We start from the raw sequence: 21,365 nt of genomic DNA, 5'->3' as shown, positions 1-21,365 counted from the left end.
CATTCTCCTTATTGGTTATTACGAAGCGATCTATGCTGAAGTCTTCCCCTCTCCAAAATGTCCTTCTTGCTGCTACCATTGCTCCATGGCACAAGCTAAGCCAGCTCTTCCCCTAAACCAGTTTGTGAAGCAAGAAATTGGAGTCACAACTTCAAAAGCAACAGCCAGTTTAAGGTAGCAAGAGAGATCTTAGATATTACCGTAGTATGTAACAAGACACATGAGCCAACTGTACAGATATTAAACACAGGCCACAGAAACTTACTGACGAATTTAAGTACTTTAAATAGCTGGCTTTCCCATTATGTCAAGGTTTATATATGAGCTTAAAGCTTTTTAAGTAGGTTTTTCAAAGCCAAGCAGCATTAAGACCAACTGTAGGTATTGTTACAAAAATATACAGCCCTTTTCTCCTCTGCAAAAAGAAATAGTTTACTAAAAGAAGCTTTTGTTCACTATTTCTCTCCATCTCCTGTCTTTTTGCACAGCTGAAGTGGTCATTTATGAAGGCAGGTGCAAGCGTGCAATGAAATCCATGTAAGTGGGAGACAACACTATCATGGCATGCCTAGGCTGTGAAGTAAACCAGCATCAAGTGGTCAGAGACTGAAGCAAAAACTCAGTAATGTGGCAAGTTTTGAAGTCATAGAGATCAGTCAGAAAAGGCATTGACAAGGGGTCTGGAAAAGGGATTACACAAGGTGAACAGCAGAAAATAAAAGAAAAGCTGACCAAGATCTTTTAAAAAACTAGAAATGCCACATACAAAACAGGTAGACATTAAAAAAGAGGCAGCAGTAAATGACTCTTAGGAGACCTAAAGGTTAGTATGACAAAGACTGTACTGTGTACATACTTGAAGAGAACACACAAGTTTTTTTGACTACAAAACTATCAAGGAAGAATGAGAATTACGAACAGAAAAAGGCTTAATAAGCCTCCAGTTAGCATAAAAAAAAAGATGATGAACAAGAGATCAAAGTGGCAAGTGAAATCACTGCATCCAGACACCACCAAAATCCTGAAAAACTTCTAGATCAAGTATTTCCTATCACTCTTTCAAAAACAGATACATAAGCACATCACAGACACATTTATTATTAGAGAAATCTGGAAGAAAATGAAAATAAATTTGATAGAAGAAATCAGCAATGCATTATGAAGCACTCACTTAAACTGGTGCATTCGTATCGTGTCACTGTGAAATGTACAATGTGCACAATGTGCACATCCCAGCCAGAAACAAAACTTCCATTGATTCATGTACATCCAAGACTGGACTAGAAAGATGCATAACCACCTCAGTAAGATTTCTGATGGGCATGCCCCTGTGGCATGGACACACCTGCTATTAACACAAACTTAGAAACAACAATGGGCAGGACATATCAGATTTCTATAAGCCCAAGGGCTAAAACTACTCACAGAAAGCACACCAGAACAATTGTTTCCAAGCACTGTAGTGTGACAATTCTTCCGGTTAGATCAGAAGCAACAGTTTCCTGGAAGGACACAAGGCCAGGCTTAAGCTGAGTGGGTTCTGTTGTAGCTGCAATTTCTCATCAAGAGTAACTGCTCTACACAGAAAACCCACAGCACTTTTGAATGGGCATTTCTGCCCCTTCTGTCCTACAGCTTCACTGTGCTGTGTAGCCATTAGCATCTGTTAGATGAGAACACTGAACAGCAAACAGCTTTCAAAGAGGTTGATAAGGAAGTGAAAAAATAAGTCTCTCTCAGAACTGAACAGCTTTGTTTACAAGGATCTTCTTCCTCCAACAGCCCAAAATCTTCAAAAGTCCACTTTTAAAAACAGTAACTTAAAAATGGCATATTTCAAAACAAGAAAAAGATGGCAAGCCTGGTATTTGATCTCTGCAATGCCAAATAGCAATTTCAGAAGATTTCTTTATTCATGAAGTACAGAACAGAGCACATGCATAAGACCTGGTCCTCTTCACAAATAGAAAGTACACTCACTGCTCTGAAGGAAGATCATGCATTTAGCAGCAATATTCATTTAAAGAGCTGAGTTTTGAGTCAGTTAAGGCTCTGACAGCTAGTAGGGAAGAAAACATTTTAGATTACTAAACACTGTTTCTAGTTGCTACCACTTAACACCGCGTCATTCCTACAGAAATACATAAATTAGCAAGCAATGTGATCATGCTGAAGCCTATGCATGACAAATAATGGTACATCGGAACAAAAAAAAATATACTCTGTTGTAACTTATTAAATTTTGTTGTCTAACTAGTCTTATGCTGCTCTGCAAGCTGCTTGTTGGCCATACTCTTAAATTTCAGCTCTACAGGAAGCTTCTGTACCCATTACTAGGACATGAAGTCTGAAAGAAAAGAATTCAGTCTTGATTTTTGTTGTTTTCACATACAAGTTCATTTATCTTAACAGTATTCAGGACTGAACAGGTTAACTACAAAAAACATCATTTGGTATTTCTTTTTCTCCTCATCTATAAAAAATTGCAAATGGAAAAGCTCTCAAGGAAATATAGTTCATACCAAAACATTTGCCAGACAAAAAAGGGTCAAATAAGTGTACTCTAGAACACAGTCTCAGCCGAGAATCAACACAGAATTCTGACACACAACATCCTACTACAGCTGCTGGAGTAGGTGCAGGGTACGTCATCTCAACAACCTGAAGTTAGATTACAGTCTTGTCCCTTTACCAACATAAAAGCCTATGTCAAGGATCCAGACTTGATTCATGTTCTTCAGTTTCATCAGGCAGTTCTTCAGCAGATGCACCACACACATTGTCCTGGTTATCTGCAGACTGATTTAGCTCATCAGGTTCCCCAGCTGCAATCTGAGTTGTTTCTTCTTCCTCTTCTTCCTCAGCTTCCCCATCATCTTCCACATCCATCTCAAACACCCTCACGTGACGGAGATTTGAACTTAGCTATGGAGACATTAACAAGTTTCCATTAACAAATCTTGTTTTTTTAAAAAAGCATCAATACCATCTTAAAGGTCAGCCAATAGCTTTGAAAACGGCCTTGCTTTGAAATGGAGGTATTGAGGAAATAGGCAACTTTTTAATTGCTCTGCAGGCTAAAAAGTAAAGCAAATAGATGTATCAACTTCTGTTAACATCTTCCATGCTGTGTTACAAGAGGGGTGTGACTGTATCCTGACACACTTATAACAGATTATAAGAGAATAATATATTTATAAATATTTTAGTATTCATTTATTTTATTAATTATTAAATATTTTATTATTGGTTATTTATTACAAATTATGTTTTTTATTTTTCACTAATTCTCACTAAATTAGCAGAAACAGGTTATCACTCTCTCCAGTCATAGGATGTTTTCTTTAATAGTTTACAAGCTGCTTCTCAGATACTGTACTTACCACACAGGAAACTTTCCTAATGCCATTTACAGAAACATACTGAGCTTTCATATTCTCCAGCACTCTCCACTGATTCTCCAAGATGACAGTATGTGTGGGTATCTCACCACTTTGCTCATCCAGCCTGCATGCAGGAAGAAGAAAAGCACAAAACTAGTACATAAGAAACTATTCCAGTACTAAGACAAACCTCAGCCAGTCCAGGGTTTTTTTACGTTAAAGTTTTATTGTATCATATGCAACAAGCAGATGAGCATTTGAAACCATTGAAAGGCTGCTATGGATATTCTAGAGAGGCGGATCCACCTGCAAAGAGACAGCATGTTTCATCTGAGGTAAAAGATTACAGCAGATGAGAAGGGAGTTGTAAAGCCTGATCTTCCCACAAGTAACAGCTACAGCAGGGGGATGAAGATGACATTCCTTCAAATGTTTCCTCTGCAAAAGAAGGGGTTTCTGAACAAAGTCCTGCAGGCAATGCCTTCATTTACACAAAAGTTTAGCCTCTATGACCTTTCAAAGATGTATTACTCTAGTTTTCTCCCATTCACAGGGACTGTGTGAAGGACTCCCTGCCTATTACAGTGGCCAGGATTAGTCTGAACTTGCTTTTAGTATTTTCTGTTCATTCTTCAATACACAACTTCTTTATAGCATTTAAAAAAAAAAATAAATTTACATTTCAGTATGGCTCTTTGTTTTGAGGTTAAAATGGATTTTGAGCAATCCACCAGAGGCATAGGGAGACAAAAAAAAAAAAGCAAGTGAGGCTCAACAACTAAAAGACTGGATTCACCACTTGAACTACATCGGCCTTTTTTTTCGTGTGTGTGTGTCAGTTCACTTCCCCAGATGCTCTTCTCTCCCTAAGCCAACACAGAGGCATGAGTTCTGATCTTTCAGGGCTAAGCTGACAATAGCAGTATGTGTGACTACCAGGGAAAGGATGAAGAAATATTTGTGTATCCTTATTACAAGGCAGAGGTATACGAGCAAATAGGCTGAAAACATCCTAAATTCAAGTATTCTGACCAGCAAAGTTAGCATCCTCTAAAGAAAAGATCATCTCTGAATCTGTGGGATGTCTTCAATTGGTTCTTCCATTTCATGGGAGCCATATGCACACATAGTATTCAGTCTCAAAAAAACCAAAACCAATCCCAACCCCCAAAAACCACAAACCAAACTTTTAGGAAGCTTCCATCTCTGCACCCCACTCCCCAGGCACAAAGCTTTTGTCTTTAAAATATTTACACACACACAAAAGGCATAAGTAATTGTACACAATTAGAATATTTGCTTAATCTGCTTTTCAGTTCTACATTTTCAGACTCGCTCAAAGTTTTTCAGTACCTTTTAGTAGAATCCCAGATTAATTCCCTGTCTTGGTCCTCATCTGTGTATACTGAAGACAAAGGCAGCTGAGCCAGCACTCTCTCCTTCCCTTCTTGTTCCATGCTCTCCTTCAGAACTACAGTTACAGTTTCATCATCATAGAAGTGTGCATCTAAACAACTGTAGCATCTATAGGAAAATAATTTAGAAAGGAATAAAAGTCAGAACTAAAATATTTTTAAGTTGCACAGCATTCATGTTAAATATTATTCAGTAGCTAACAGGGAGCTTTACTGTAAAGGTCAGTCATGCAGCCAAGACACTGAATGGCAGTTATAACCATGTCAGACTCTTGTGTGATGCAGGAAAAATGATTCTGAAGGGGAAAAAAAACCCACACGAACCTCCAAAATAGAACAATTACTAGCAATCTTACTTTGTCTCGGTTCAGGTGAGGTGTAAGGAACAGTAAACACAAACACCAGAGAAAAATTAGAAATACATCTGAAGGTACTGATGGCAATCACATCTGGCCTTTGTACATGAAAAGGATGAGCTTAGTCTGCCATGCCTGCTAGGATGCCTTCATTTGGGCATATCAAGTGTCTCTCCATCTTACTTAAAGAACATTACAGATATAAGCAAGAGCTGTTTCCAGCTAGCTTGCTTTCTTGTATGCGTGCTAAAAGCTCTAGTTTTCAGATAGAAAACTAAAAATACTTGATTTTGTGATGAAGTGCAAAAATAAGATTCCCACAATCCTGAAGCTTCATGCACCTGTGCCACCTCACCCAGGGACTACAAGCTGAAGTAGTAATTGCAGGAAAAAAGCCAAACTATAATGCCTCAGAAGTTAACATAATGTGAAAAATAAACATTAGAAAACATGGTTCTGCAAGAAAAATCAATATACTGACCTGGAGTCTGAGCTCTCATTTATACTGTTGCCCAAGAAGTTTCCGAACTCTACTGCAAGAATTCCATTACTGACAGACCTAAAACAACAGTGTTCGTTATCTCAGTCGATGATTTCTTTTCCATTCATAGAGAATCCAAAAATCTCTAAAGGCAACCGTGGTAAGAGATGGTGTAAGCCTGGCTAAGCTTAGCACAATACAAGTCTACATCCCAAAATAATGCAACTGGTGGATGAGAACCTTTTGATTTCCTCTGCCCTCACCAAAATATGACTAATGGAGTCAAACAGGAAACTGACTCTGGCTTGTGGGATACAGTTCTTCTCTACTGAACTCTTTGTCTTACCTGGAAGTATCGGTATGTCTCCTCAAGATGTATATTTTAGAAATAGAATCTTCTAACATAGTGAAGAGAACATAATGTATATTGGATGTTTTGTCATTCCACCTGTAATGTGAGGGGAGGAAATGAAAATTCAGATTAAGTTTTAATAACTGGTAAATGACACAGAACAAGGAATAGCAGCATACTTACAGAAATGGTAGCTTAAATAATTGAGGTGTGGAATCTTCACTGAAAAGAAAAAAATAAATGTTTATTAAAAGCTGTAATTTTGTGCAACTGAGCTTTAGAAATAATGTAAATAAGTACCTTTGAGAAGTTTTGTAAAGAGACATGCAGAATGCTTGATGCACTGACTTTCCAATAACATCCTAAAAAAACAATGAAAATAGGCCAAAAAATGCAGTCAGTTATTCATAATTGAACACATTTTTAAGACAAGAAAAAAAACCCCAACAAACCAAACAAAAACCAACCAACACCACCTGAGTACATCTGAAAAAAATCCACCAATATTTAAGCTGGAATAAACATCCCTACTGTAAACACTACTGTCACTTGACACACTAGCTGTTGTTTAACATCTTTGTTGGTGACATGGACAGTGGGATTGAGTGTGCCCTCAGCAGGTTTGCCGATGACACCAAGCTGTGTGGTTCGGTTGATATGCTGGAAGGAAGGGATGCCATCCAGAGGGACCTTGACATGCTTGAGAGGTGGGCCCATGCAAACCTCATGAAGCTCGACAAGGCCCTGCATGGTGGTCGGGGGCAATCCCAAACACAAGGCTGGGCAGAGAACAGATTGAGAGCAGCCCTGAGGAGAAGAACTTCGGGGTCTTGGTTGACGAGAAGCTCAACATTGACCTGGCAGTTGTGCTCGCGGTCCAGAAACCAACTGTATCCTGGGCTGCATCAAAAAGAGCATGACCAGCAGGTCGAGGGAGGCGATTCTGCTCCTCAGCTCTCGTGAGACCACGCTTAGGAGTACAGTGTGCAGTTCTGGTGTCCTCGACATAAGAAGGACATGGACATCTTGGAGGGGGCTTTGAGCAACCTGGTCTAGTGGAAGGTGCCCCCACCCATGACAGAGGGATTGGAACTAGATGATCTTTAAGGTGCCTTCCAACCCAACCCATTCTATGACTCTATGATTCTTCATTATATACAGATTAACGTATTGCCAACTAATACATTTATCTAGTATACAGCGCATACACCAAGTTAATTAACATTAAAAACAGACCCCAACAATGTGGAACATAAGACATGAAACAAAAAAGCCCCCATTATGCTCTCCCTGGCCAAAGGCTTGAGACATCCTGGCAGTGGTGAAGCTGAGCTGCATACTACCACCTAAGCTGCAGGCACTCAAAGGCAAAGATTTAAACTTCAGGCCTTTCTAAGCATGACTACTACCTTCAGTTGACTGCTAGCCCTAGAAAAAAGTTCTAATTTCTATAAATTTAACTTACCGCTGGCTTTTGTAAACACTGATCAATGACCCCTTCCATTTGCCTTTTGACAAAATGCAGTGATTTCTCAGGATAGTAGGGAAACAGAAGTGGACTTTCTGTAAACAGATAAAGTTCATGTGAAAAATACCTGTATCTCTATAAAAAACATAATACACTATTATCAAAGTGACAAACTGGAATGAACCCAGTGGAGGGCCAAAAAAGATGGCCACGGGGCTAGAGCACACGCTTTACAAAGAGAAGCTGAGGGGGCTGGGTTCATTCAGCCTAGAAAAGCAAGGGCTATCAAGGAGGAACCCACTGGTCTCTTCAGCTGCCTAAAAAAGGAGTTACAGAAGACATCATCTTCAAAGCTACTCACAGGGAGGGGAGAACATGCAACAGCCATAAGCTCCAGCAAGGGAAATTCCAACCAGATATAAGGAAAAGAGTTTTCACAAGGACTGGTTACTGTTCGTGAAAGGGCAGTGTGCCCAGAACGGCTATAGAGTCTACCCTTGCAGATGCAGAGGACCTGATTGCACAAAGCCTTGAGCAACCCATCTCAGCTTCAAAGTTAGCCCTTCTTTGGTTGGAGTAGCACTGTCTAAATTATTCCCTGATCATAAATTCTAACTCGAGTAACCAACTGGACTAGAAAACAAATTTGCAAGAAGGAGGAACTACATTTACTTGAGAGGTAGAAACAGAGTTGTCATAAAGTATCTTGTTTAAGCAAAATTATTTCCATACTTTTTACAGTAGCCCTGATTTGGCTTCTGTAGGATGGATTCATTCTCTTATGAAATGAACAACTTCGTAAGAAGACATTTAGCGTTGGAGATAATCTCACTGTTTATTTTAAGTACATAACTTGTTTCTTTTCCAATGTTTAGCTGGAAAAATGATACAAATTACATCAATCAATGAAGTTATACAAAATGTTGACACCTTTCTACCAAAGAAAGGTAGAAAGTGTCAACAACAGAAGCATTACTTGTCCTATAATCCTATAAACATCTCAATACTTGCCAAATTAATACGAAGAAAACCACTTTGAATTAAATAGGCAGAAAAAGGCAGCTTTAGCAAATTCTATTACAAGACAGGTTATGCTGTGTAAGTTTTATAGTCTATGGTTTCTAAAGTTAAACAAGAAATGTTTCGCTATCAGCTTGTTACAGTTTCTTACTTCTTTTTCACCGCTCATTAACAAAATAGCCTCAGACTCCAGTGAAGGAGAACATTTAGGACACTTCCCCCAGGTATGACCTAAGCGTAATTATTACTTCCTTGAACTAGAATCAAGATCTCCTAAAACAGGCATCTCCAGGGATATCTTCCAAGCAACAGTTCTGAGACCGGTACATAAAAAGGCAGGAAACTCCTCATACCCAGAAAAGGGCTAACTGACTGGGTAAGGCACTACATAAAAACTGCGTAAAATAACAAGGCCCGTTTATTTTATTCTGCTCAGATGAGGACCCATGACTAACACTACAGAAATAGAAATAACTCGTAAGCATGAAAACACAGATTATTCTTCTACATTGGTTCCATTCTACATGTATTTTTGTTAAATTTTTTACTAAAGCACAGGTTACCTTTAAGGTGAGTACTGTTTTTAAGAAAGTTAAACCACTGGTTTCCCTCTGTATTAGGTGGTGATACAAGGTCATCATCTTCATCTTTCAAGTACTAGAAAAGAAGCAGACATTTATATGATTGCATTTTAAGAATAAGGGACATTAGAATTCACCTCCAACATCACCCCTCAAGAGCCTGTTAAACATTTCTTCTTAATCTAACATGCCCTAGTGTTAAAACTAAATACTCCACCTCTTCTAGAAAAAATAAGAAAAATCAACTATTGTCCAAGATCACATAGTGGTAGTTCCATAGGAAACCAATTTTTAAATCGGTTTCAGCACAAATGTTTTGAAATACAGTGATTCATGGCATAAAGACAAATAAACACATTTCAGTTTTACCTTACTGTTGCTGGCTGTGAAGAAGTTTCACTTTTCCTAAAAATACAGCATGTGTAAGGTAAAACTATAGGATATGTTTTTAAACACTACTTTTCCTAATCATAGGGGAAAATAATTAAAATACTCTCCATTACCATTACTGGAATATGCAACACAGAGCAAAAGGGACAAAGATGAAAAGTAGACACAGCTTTAAATCTTCTCTAAGGATTTTCTCATTTAATCTTTTTCTATTTATTCCCTAGTTCTTTACCTGGCCAACTCTCTCCACATTGAAGTATTTTCCTTTACGATTGTAAAGTTCTGGTGCCTGAAAAAATAATGCAAACAAAACCATTATTTAAAGCCAAAGCTAATGAGAAGCAGCGTACAAAAAGATGATTGAGTTATTTTATCATAAGATTTTTCAGATTCAATTCTTGATCGCAAAAATACAGTCAGATGCTGTATTGGAAAACCAATAACTTACCTCATTGAAGTGTTCAGTAAGAAAATCAGCAACAAACGTGATATCTTTTTGAGTCATCTAAAAGGAAAAAAAAAAGTGAGAAAAGCAGAGGATAAGAAATATATTTCAATGAGCACAGAACACACAAGGTCCCTTGGCCTGTCCTCAAAGAACACATGCTGCAGCCTCCAACCTGCTTGGGGGCCCTCCGCTGAACTCACTCCAGTTTATTTGTGCTTGTCTTATATAGGAGGGCCTCAAACCAGAGAAAGTATTCTAGATGCAATCTGATGAGTGCTAAATAAGGAGGTCCTGTCCATGCTCCTTTTAGTACAGCCATGGTTACTTGGCCACCATTGCTGCCAGGGCACACTGCTGGCTCATGCCCCAGGTCCATCCCAGCACAGTTGCCCCCAGCCAGTTGGGGCTCTGCTGTGTAATTGCAGGTGGTCACTCCTCCCTGGGACAGAACCTTGCATCAGTCCTTGCTGAACTCCAGAAGGTCCCCATCTGTCCATTCCTCCAGCCTATATTTCCCTCTCGAAGGCACCTCTGCCTTTGAGCATATTAACTGGTTCACCTAGTGTGATGCTGTCTGTAAATCTGATGCAGGTGTATTCCACCTCCTCTACCAGGGCACTGGTAAAGATTTTAAAATCCCATTCTGGTTAAGTTAGTTGTTTAGGGCATATAAAGAGCTGCTATACACAGAGGTCTCAAATTCACATACAGTGTACTAAAAAGAGCAGTATTCACAAAGAAAACAGAATAAGTAATTCATATGAGACAGCATATTAGTGTGAATCTGCAGGCATCAACTTTCTCAAAGAAATGACAGATGCTATCCTTTAAATTTTGGAACAAAAATAAACCTTTAGCCTTGCACTTAAGGCAAGCAGAATATAGAGTATACCACCATTTATTAGAAAATGTTACTACTACCTTGTTCAGCTCTGGAAGCACATGATCTTCTGACATCCTCAACATGGCTGAGGGAAAAATTATATTCTTACTGCATTAATATTAATATGTTTTCCTAATAGTCTTTATTTTCCATGGCTATGTAATAAAACTGTTGATAAAATAGGAAAGATTACATTGTCAGAAGCAGAAGAGAGTGGACAATTATGAGTTGAGACTGAAATTAAGCCTCAGTTGCTTCACTAGCTTACAATACAAATCTTGGAGAATATTTATCTTTAATCTTTTCCAACTGCACTATAGCCTGTACAAGACAGAAAAGATTATTATAAAAAGAGTTCATAAGAATGTATTCATGTACATAGAATAGTAAAACAGACATAAAACACATGAATACTGTCACACCCAGAATAATCTGTTTTGAAATTCTCTATCAGTGAGACTTAGATAAACAGTTCTCTGTTCAGTTTGAACACAAGCAAACACAGTGAACATTTAAATAACGAAAGTTCTAATGTCATGACAGAGAACTCTGATAGTTCCACTTTCTGCAATTTTAAAAATTATAATTATTATATTCCTGCTCGTAAGCGCTAACACGGCATTCCTGGTGCTTTTACAGTATCTGGTAAGACTGCTTAGTTTTTTGTAAAGTAGTTCTAAAAAGATCAACTAAAAATTATAAACCTATTCATAGCCACTTGATAAGAATAAGCAGGCTAACATATAGCAATTTCTGCTAACGTCTTACCTTCAGCTACCCAGCTACAATTGGAGGTGGCTATTAAGCGTATGTGGGCATTCAGAGACTGTTTACATGTATGCATAACCTTACAGCTAACTAGATCTCCACAAGAGAAAACAACAAGTGACAGCGTAAGGAGAGTGAGACTATACTTCAAATATGGTGTAAACTAAATATTAGTTTAATTTCTCCCAAGACCAGCAAATTGCTCATGAAGCAGACAACAGTCTGGAGCATCATTACAGCATAAGTATATACTTAATACACACTGTACACACAGTAAGTTTAATCAAGAACCATCAGATTTGTGAGCTATGTAATATTATAATTAACTGTAACGTTTTTAGACATTCAGAAATTTTCTATGATAGAAATAAACAGATGATCATAACTAAGACTGGTTTAATTACTTGCCAACATTTCAATGCTTACAATACAAAACAGATACTGGATGCTTACTGTGCCATCAAGCTTACCAACATACAGCCATCGAAAAAACGCTTTGAAGTTTTTCATACTACTGTCAATAACTCTGAGCAAGAAACAAGAAAAGAAATTACCAAATGTCATAAGCCACTCCATGCTTAAGTCCCATCTTTACTAAAGAAAGGCCTGCAAACACTATCAGGTTTCTTTTAAAATGCCCAGTGCAACCTTCCAAGTAAGACTATTCTTGGGGTGTGAATCTTTGAGATGCAGTGAGACGAGATAAAAGCTCACCACCAACAGAGAAGCCTTGTTCTCCCAACCTCCTCTATTCCCAGCCGCATGCTTTTCCTTAGATACAAGACTCAATAGGGATGTTTTAGAAGCTCTCCAGACATTATACTTACTGAAGCAGCTCATTTGCTTTCAGGATGAAAGAACCAACAGCAGTGATAGCCTCTGCAAAAAGAGCTAACCATTATTATTAAGCTTTCAAAAGTAAAATCAGAGTGGGTAAGTAGCACACATACTACTGTACCTTCAATTCCAGATGCATCCAATCCCAGAGACTCATATTTTTGTTTCCATAAAGCCATCCCTTTCAATTCACTCAAGTGGTATAACAGTGCCTCAGAGCCACTAGAAAGGCAGAACAAAGAATCTTTTAGCACCTTTTGGAAATTCACCACTTCACTGTGTGCTATGTTTTCATCATTTACAAAATGATGCAAAGAGGAGAGCTTTGCAGAGAGTGGTGGTCTGGCACATAAGGGTTAAAGTATCACTTCACAGAAAGGCAAATACTGTCCTAATGATTTTAGCCACCACACAAAGTTGGTGTGAATATTTTGCACATATCCTATAAGCACACCAGGCAGTGATATACAGGTGGTGTGTCATGAAGATTGTCCAAAATACTTCAATAGCTCTCCAATACCCAAAAGTAAAACAGTACATTTTGTCACAATCATGGTCTCTGCACCAGCACACCTACCTAACAAAGAACCACCAATATGCATGCTGTTTTTTAGCAAAGCAGATAATATGCCATTTTATCTATAATTTATTGGATATTCTGTGACTTACCTCTGCAAATGACTTATGACCAACTTTTGTATACTGGAATAGGAAGACTCTATGGACTGACCAAGTTTTTTTAAGCCCTGTTAAAAAAGAAACACAAACATATAGTAAAGTTCTGTTAACTTAACAGAATAGTGATTAAAATATATTAAAATAATTATTTTAATATGTTAAATATTAACATACCTTTACTGTCAGTTGGTTCATTAGTAACGCCTGAAGCTCCAGACTGTAGCGGACAGGGGAGAGAACCAAATATGCATTCATTTTCTATTTCAATGTCAAATGCAAATGCATACTCAGATAAAACAATAGTAACTACCTTGCTTTGCCCCATAACAACAGCTGCATAAACTCATCCTGAACAGAAGTGGTTGTATTCTTTTCCTGTCAGTCAAAATGATTGAAATAGATTGGTGAAGAGATTAAATCCAGGCTACCAAATAATCTCACAAACGCTTCAGTTAAACTATATCATAAAACCCACCCCACATCCTTGAATGCTGGAATCAGACTACTGATCTCTGGAGATTTTCTAGTATTTTAAGTTATTTTCAATTGTATTACCCAGTAAAAATTCTAAGCAGTTTGCCACCACCAATAATCTGGTTTTAAGAAAATAAAGAAATTATTTGATTCAATTAACTTCTAGTCACAGTACCTGGACAAACTTTGTTAGTCGTGAGTCCATCTGCATCAATATTTCTTCCCATGCTTCACACATGCATGTCAATGACAATTTTATATACTGTAATACAGATACAGACATCAGTGTTATTCTCTTTTTCCCCCCTTCAACACACATGCAAGAACTGGATGTTACAATACCAAGTGAAACTATACTGTAGATATTATATAACATTTATTACCAAATTTCAAGTTAGAGCTCTACATTTACTTAAAACCAACTTAAGCTTCCTGCTAGAAAACATTTATTTTACTTGCATTAAGAATATTGAAGCCAGTAGGAACTGTGATATTAAAAGGATGTTGTAACACAACTGTACCTGTAACAGAGTTGAAATGTGAGTAAATTTCCGGGCCATTCGAGTTACTTCAGGTAAGTAACTTGATAACAGACTAGTGTCCAGCTATAACAAATGAAACAAACAACAGTCCACAGATGCTGCTTTGTCTTTCAAGAAATTTTAGATTACAGAAATTAAAAGACAGATTGGGAGAACCAGCAGAGACATTTCTCATTTCCTAAAGTCCATTTTAAGAGAGAAATACATTTCATTCAAAGGGGCACTAAATATTTTTAATACATCTATAAAAAACTCCTGATAAGGTTCATCATTTTGAAGTTCTAAGAGTAATAGTTTCAAGGATGACTGTTCTGGATAGACTGGATAATCAACAGAACTGCTGCTATGCCTTTGTATGCAGAATGAAGAAAATCTGAGTAACAATATGTCGTGGTTTGAGCCCAGCCGGTAACTCAGAACCACACAGCCGCTCGCTCACTTCCCCCCCCCCACCCTTCTTCCTCCCCCCGCTCCCGGAGGGATGGGGAGGAGAATGGGAAGAATGTAACTCCCACGGGTTGAGATAAGAGCAGTCCCGCAACTAAGGTATAACACAAAACCACTACTGCTACCACCAATGATAATAACGATTAGTGAAATAACAAGGGGAGAGGATACAATTGCTCACCACCCGCCGACCGATACCCAGCCCGACCCGAGCAGTGATCTGGGCCTTCCGGGTAACTCCCCCCGGTTTATATACTGGGCATGACGTGCTGTGGTATGGAATACCCCTTTGGCTAGTTTGGGTCAGGTGTCCTGTCTCTGCTTCCTCCCGGCTTCCCCTCCTTCCTGGCAAAGCATGAGACTGAGAAAGTCCTTGGTTGGAATAAACATTACTTAGCAACTACTAAAAACATCAGTGTTATCAGCGTTGTTCCCAGGCTGAAAGTTAAAAAACACAGCACTGCACCAGCTACTAAGCAGGAGAAAAATGACTGCTATAGCTGAACCCAGGACACAATAATTGCATAAATGAATGTCTAATTTAAACTAATATTTTAGAAGAATGCCTCAGATCATCAGCATCAGGTTCACTGGTGAAACTGCATGTTAACATGATGATAAATCCAAAAGCTAAATTGTGAATTTCAGAAAGGCTGGAAATAGTAGTTTGGGGGTTTTTTTCCTGCAAATAATCGGAAAGCAATAAAGCTACCATAAAGTAATTAGAAAAGCAGTTTTACTTATAAAGAACATTTCAAAATTACTTTACTTGCCTGAAAATATGTTATCTCAGCTTCGCTGTCTGAGGAGTCTCGTATCTCTGTAATAACCGATAGTGATTTCAAATCACTAGACAAACATAGTCCATGACAAGAACCTGCCACCTGAAGGATTCCAGTTTAAAAGTTAATGAAATATTGCATTTCCTCTAAGATGTATTTACTGCTCTAACACATACAATGACAATTGTGGTCAACAACATATAAAAACAAAGTGGAATTTTCAGCTACTGTTCAGGAGCAAAAGCACTCATTAGTGTGGATTAACGTTGAACTTTGTTTCATTTGAAACAAGATGTTAAAGCCACCAGAGACAGAATGTCTTTCCAACAATAGTCACATAACCCAACCAAGAGAAACAACTATTCCTTTCTTTAAAACTCAGCAACATGTTTTCACTTATATGTAAGCACACACACGTATTTTTTTTCATTCAGTTCATCTGTAGTTTCATCTATTATGAAACACAAATACAGAAAGTAATGGAACGTACCCCAGTTACTGTAGCAATCTTGAACATTCCATAGGCATAAATCTCAATAAATCCACAGCTGCCACCAAGGACAAGAGCATTAAGCCTATAAAAATAGAAGAATGTGTTGATGAGCATACTGAAACAAATTATAATGCATACAAACATAATTCCTTACACTTAAATTCCATCCCTTTACTAAAGATCCTCTAAAGAATCTCTGAACAAAAGGAAACACTGTGCTAATGTCAAGAAATTTAAAAACAAAACAAGTTTGGATGCCATTGATAAGACCTGCCTCTAATATTTACAGAATGAGTAGCAACTACTAAATTAACTGATAGAATAGGGGAAAAAAACCCAAAACAACAACATAGGCACACAAGTCCTTCTTCACTTTTTATCTTCCAAAAGACAAAAAAGTAGCGGTTTCTGGCAACAGCCCACCTATCAATACAGGCTGCAAAGCATTCCTACAAAGCTACTTTAGTATTTCCAGGAGTTTATCCTGACTACACGTGAAGTAACTTTGTTGCACTCACTCAGTCGCACTCCTCAGCAAAATCTCAAAGACAGTTAAGATTTGAAATGACTGCAGCATCAGAAACAGAAACCCAGTTCAAAGAACAGAGTCTGGGACAGACAGGTTTATGTTTTGCTCATTTACTAAAACCAACTTGCTACAGTGACTTGGTAAAAAGCTTCTCTATGACCTTTTTGTCTATGCTTAAAACATTAAACGTCAGACAGGGAGGTTATCTATTCTTGTCATACACCCATAAAACTTCAACAGTGAATAGTAATTACAGTGAGTAGTAATGCTCTCAAACGCAAAAAATGAGAACGTTTTACATGTCCCCTTATAAATACAAGAAAATTAACTGCAACTTCTGCCTGTTAAACACCTAAATACATGTTAAAAGAGAATATTTTCATTAAAGCCAAGACAGAAGTTAACAAAACAGTATCTAAAAAACTTTTGGTTTGATTAATTGAATGGATGAAGCAGCACAGAATGTAGGAAGCACCTACACCACAGTCAGTGACCAAGTCTCTCTCTATCAAGGAAGTCCTACTGTAAGAAGAGGTATCAAGTCTTAAGGAATAACTGGTGATAGACAGAGATGCCATTATTTAATAATTTTTTTTTAATAAGGAGGATGATCCTCAGTGGTGAGACTGTAAGGAACAGTGAAAAAAGCAAATGGAAATCCAAGGTACTCCTCAAAAATGCACCACAAGTGCTCCACAAACCCAGTCTCACTCTGCTAAACTACACTTCCTCCAGCTGCTCCTGTGTTTCCTAATACGAGACATTTACCTTAAAGTAACCTTAATACATCTGATTTCAGAGCTAATTTTAACTTTGCCACACTCATGCAAACTCATAGGAATTTCCCATCCATAACACGAATTTACCAATGTCTCCAAGACCACCCTAAGCAACACAACATAGCCTTCAAATGCAGCCCAAGAAACTTCTCCTAAGGAAAAGAATATATGGCACCAACAGCAGCTGCTGATAAAGTGCCTTATAATCCGTCTAAATTGAAGAGGGAAAGTGTAAACTGATGCAGGCTTTAATATATTCTTTGAACTATACTTTCATACATGAAAAAAGGAGACATTCCATATCCTTTCTCCAGGACCTTTAAAAACAGATTATGAATAACTTAAAAGTAAACCCACTGTATCCATTATTTTATAGCTTTAAATAAAAAAACCCAACAACAATCCCACAACCCACATACGGAATTTACCTTACATCACCCAGAAGCTTCATAATCTCATCTGACTTTTCTTCACTGAAAATACAAAATGTATGATTAGGGTTTACGTAGCTTGTCTCAACACCAGAAAACAAAATAAACAAAAACCAGAGAGAGATAAAATGCCAATGTCTTACCTGAAAATTTTTGCAGTGGTACTGTAACTGAAAATAAAATAATTATTCTCAATAACAGTGAGCAAACCTCTAATCTAAAGCATCTGTATTCATTAGAGATGAATAACCAAACCAAAGACAACAAACAAATTGTATCTTCTCAGACTTACTAGTACAATGCTTACTTTTTTGGTAGTGCTGGTAATTTAGGCAAAAGGAGATTTGATTCATCCTCAGCATTGTAAAAGGATGTAAGAACACTGAAAAAGAAGTAAGACTGTCTTTACCACCCAAGCTATAAAAATGGAGGGAAGGAGAATTTCTTTCTAACTTCAGCATTACAGCATATCTTCAATACGTAATATAGGTTAGTTACAAATACCAGAGGATAAGTCCTTATGAAGCCTTTAGTAATTCATAAAATGATCAAATTAGTAAAAGAAGTCTGAAAGTCTTTTATTTCCACCAAAGAATATAAAGTTTGTAACTGCTGACTCAGCAGCTTGCCATCAAATCTCTCATCTCCTGTAATACAGTTACTGACCAAGGCTTTCTGTTCAAATCCTCTACAACCCTGCGCTATAACCCACCTATACTTTAGAAAAGCTACAGGCACATTACAGTGAGAGGAAAACTAAAGTGCAATACTTAATATCACACCTTAGACATGCCAGAAGGATGAGATTTCCCATAAGGAGATAAGTCTATTCCCACCAGTTATTTCCTTGACATTTTAAGACTAGTGTTTTCTGGAGAGGGGTGGGATCTTACACCACCTCCCATTTTTAAAACCAATGTTTTACTTAATTGTTGTCTAGTACTGCAACAAGATGCATATCAGAGGTTTTTGTGGGACCACAGAAACAGGGACCATGAATGCCACAGAGCTCACGGTCACTAAGGGCAGTCTGACTTCCTGAAGCAAGTATACCCACAACAGAATTGCCAGTGGGGTTGAATGTAACACCAAAGGCACATTGTGACAGATACGGCACCAAACTAAAGATCTTGAAAACACAAGTGAAGAAAGACTTAAATATAATTCTTATTCTGACTAACAAAACAAATTAACATAATAACATTATTATAATTAGTTTAATAAATTAATCGGTATTGAAGCAAACTGGATCAGAAGACAGGCTGTACAAGCTAACATCAGATTAAGCAGCTCTTAAGTGGTGGGTGCTCAAAATCATGCTGAAATTTTTGTGTATAACCTAAAGAACCATGAGACTAAGATATCAGCACTACAAATAAGTGTATGAAAAGTTTCTAGTCTAACAAAAAGGAAAATTTTAGCCAAGTGGTAAAAAAACCTCCACAGCTATATATTATTTTATTTTATATGACTGCTTGTAACATTCTAAACATAAACTATTAGCAAGGCGGCACTACATAGCGCATAATCTATTTCTAGAGTTTTTCAGACGCACCTGCTTTCCTCAGTTACTTCCATCCAATGCATGTATGTAATAGATGAGTCCACAGAGAAAGAATGCAAGCTTTCAGGTTTTTCTACATCACACAGAATAATCCTCTTGGTATCAGTAAGGCCAAAAGCCAGAACTAGAGAAAGACAAGTGAAATGTATAAATAACCAATGTGCAAAACTTAGTACTTTATACTGAACTAGAAAAGGAAGTGTCTTCAAAGCCAAGTTACAGACAGAATTTTCTTCGTCTATGTACAGTCCTTCCAAATTCTCTTTTGAAATCTACTTACTAGAATGAAAATTGAACTATCATATTGTAGCTGATAAAGTCAAAGGCCTGATTTCACAATTATCTATCTACATGTTGAACTGAACATGCTTCTAACACTTCTAACAACAGTTCTGACACAGCAGAGGCTTCAGTTTTTTGCAAATTTGAGGCCAAAATCATATATAAAGATTGTCCACTAAGAAGGTTTGGGTTTTATTACAACAAAATACAATTTTAAGACTTGCTAAGCAGCTTCTGCATCACCTTCTTCTTAACTTTATTCATCCTTAAAGCATATGGCAGTCATAGGTTTCTGTGCTTGCTTCCTTGTAATCACAGACAACCAGCTTAAAAAGAAGTTTCTTAAACTCCTCATACTCCATCGTAAAACAATATCGGTAGTTTTCACCCACATGTCACAGAAGAAGATTGTTCCCATTCTCTACCACTAATGTGTTAAAAAAAAAATAAAAGCCCCCTACTAATTTCACCATTATTTCTGTTGATGAGGAAAAGGTGCTTTTTTTTTTTTTCTTCTCTGGCTTTTTTAGTGCAATTTTAGCCTCTGAAGTTCAGCCTATGCTAAATAAGCTAAACTCTCCAGTCAGTCCTGATCAGCCTCTTTCTCTCCCAATAAATATTGTACTACATACAAAAATATTCTTAGTTAGGAACTTGAAGTTTTCCTATTCCTTGAAAGCAGTATTTTGGACATAAATCCACCTTGCAAATCTGTCTTGCAATTGCTTTCGACAGTGTAAATCTATTACTTTGAATAAACCTACATAAAGTTAATCCATCATTCTCTTCAAAAACAGTTTACTTGAGAATTTCCTTGACAGATACGAGGTATCATCACCACAGCTTTCACTGATTTCCAACAGGATTTTTAATACACCGTATCACCTCATATACTTGACATTACTTTTGCCATCTGGTCTCCAAGCAAGAGCAGTCACTTCTTTTCCCGTATTTTCATTTGGAGGCAAACTCCACACTCGTTGAAAGTTTGCAAGCCGATGGAGTAAAACCTACAAAGCAAACATATCTAAGGCAAGAATAGACTACATTCTCCCACTAATACCAGTTTGTAAATCAGTGCAAGGTGCACTTCTTTTACCACTTCTAATAATACCTGTGGCTTAAATATTGTGTGCTCCTCTAGTAGATTCACTCCTATGTGGTTTTGGAGGGCAGTATATTGTTTACAGCAACAGACTGAAATAAGCTGTGCCATGTATAAGCCTGTAACCAACAGGAGTTATCCACGCCTCCCGAGCAGAAACACTCTGAAAGCACAACTGAAAGCACAGTCTTGTCTTCATGCATGAACAGCAGTTCCAGGGAAAAAAATTAAAAATATTAAAAAAAAAGTATATAATTGAAAATAGATTTAATTTAAATAGGAAACGTCGCGTGCTCCAAAACCCCATCGCTGCAGACAATGAGCGCATCATCAGTGAATTTGTTTGGAAATAAGGAAGTAAAAAAGGAAGGGGCAGTAAGTATCGAGGAGCTTGATAAAAACCTGCTATTCCCAGGCAGCCGGCTTATCTCACAGCACTATGCCACAGCAAACCACAAAGGCACGGCAGGGGCAGCGCTCTCCTGCTCGTCCCCCGTCAGTGCCTCCCCTGAGCCCGGCCGCCCCGCACTCACCTCGCCCGCTCTGTTGGCCAGGGCGATGAGGTCCCTTTTGGGGGACCAGGCCATGAAGACCACCTCCTGCGGCAGCTGCTTCTCCCCGACCTGCCGGAAGGCGGGCATAGCGGCGAGGCGCTCCGGCCCGGAGCCAGCCGTGCTCTAACCGGCTGCCGTGAACCTCCCCCTCCACCGGGCGGCCCTGGCTCCGCACCGCCGCCGGCCTCCCGCCCTCCGCGCCCGGCTTCCGGAGGCGGTGCTTCCCGCCACGGCGCGGATTGGGCCTGGGTTACCCTCAGCAGCGCAGGGCGGTGCTTCCCGCCCCGCCCACAGGGCCGAGGCGCCTGCCTGCCGTGAGCACC

The 21,365-nt window shown here is 38.3% G+C and overlaps 1 protein-coding gene across 2 annotated transcripts; it reads right to left on the bottom strand.

Annotated features, from left to right (window-relative positions):
• Window positions 1-1,078: 1,078 nt before the first annotated feature.
• Window positions 1,079-21,245, bottom strand: ANAPC4 (anaphase promoting complex subunit 4). Of its 2 annotated transcripts, none has more exons than XM_030492634.2 (28): window positions 21,022-21,245; window positions 20,288-20,393; window positions 19,093-19,225; window positions 17,845-17,919; window positions 17,681-17,707; window positions 17,535-17,579; window positions 15,796-15,880; window positions 15,297-15,407; window positions 14,056-14,139; window positions 13,710-13,796; window positions 13,371-13,435; window positions 13,235-13,277; window positions 13,052-13,128; window positions 12,504-12,604; window positions 12,373-12,424; window positions 12,016-12,071; window positions 10,816-10,862; window positions 9,895-9,951; window positions 9,679-9,735; window positions 9,039-9,132; window positions 7,453-7,550; window positions 6,288-6,349; window positions 6,171-6,209; window positions 5,982-6,083; window positions 5,636-5,713; window positions 4,737-4,907; window positions 3,384-3,507; window positions 1,079-2,925 (listed from the first exon to the last, which is right to left on the bottom strand). In XM_030492634.2, exons 1-28 carry the CDS (start codon window positions 21,127-21,129, stop codon window positions 2,710-2,712), a joined length of 2,400 nt encoding a protein of 799 aa, XP_030348494.1. In that variant the 5' UTR covers window positions 21,130-21,245; the 3' UTR covers window positions 1,079-2,709. The 2 variants fall into 2 exon arrangements, with proteins under 2 accessions (XP_030348494.1, XP_030348495.1); XM_030492635.1 differs by lacking the exon at window positions 21,022-21,245 and adding an exon at window positions 20,498-20,669.
• Window positions 21,246-21,365: the final 120 nt, after the last annotated feature.

This window comes from Strigops habroptila, chromosome 7 (genome assembly GCF_004027225.2).
Source record: "Strigops habroptila isolate Jane chromosome 7, bStrHab1.2.pri, whole genome shotgun sequence".
Lineage (NCBI taxonomy): Eukaryota > Metazoa > Chordata > Aves > Psittaciformes > Psittacidae > Strigops > Strigops habroptila.
Note: the sequence above shows the minus strand (reverse complement) of the source record. Positions and strands in the feature narration are given on the sequence as shown.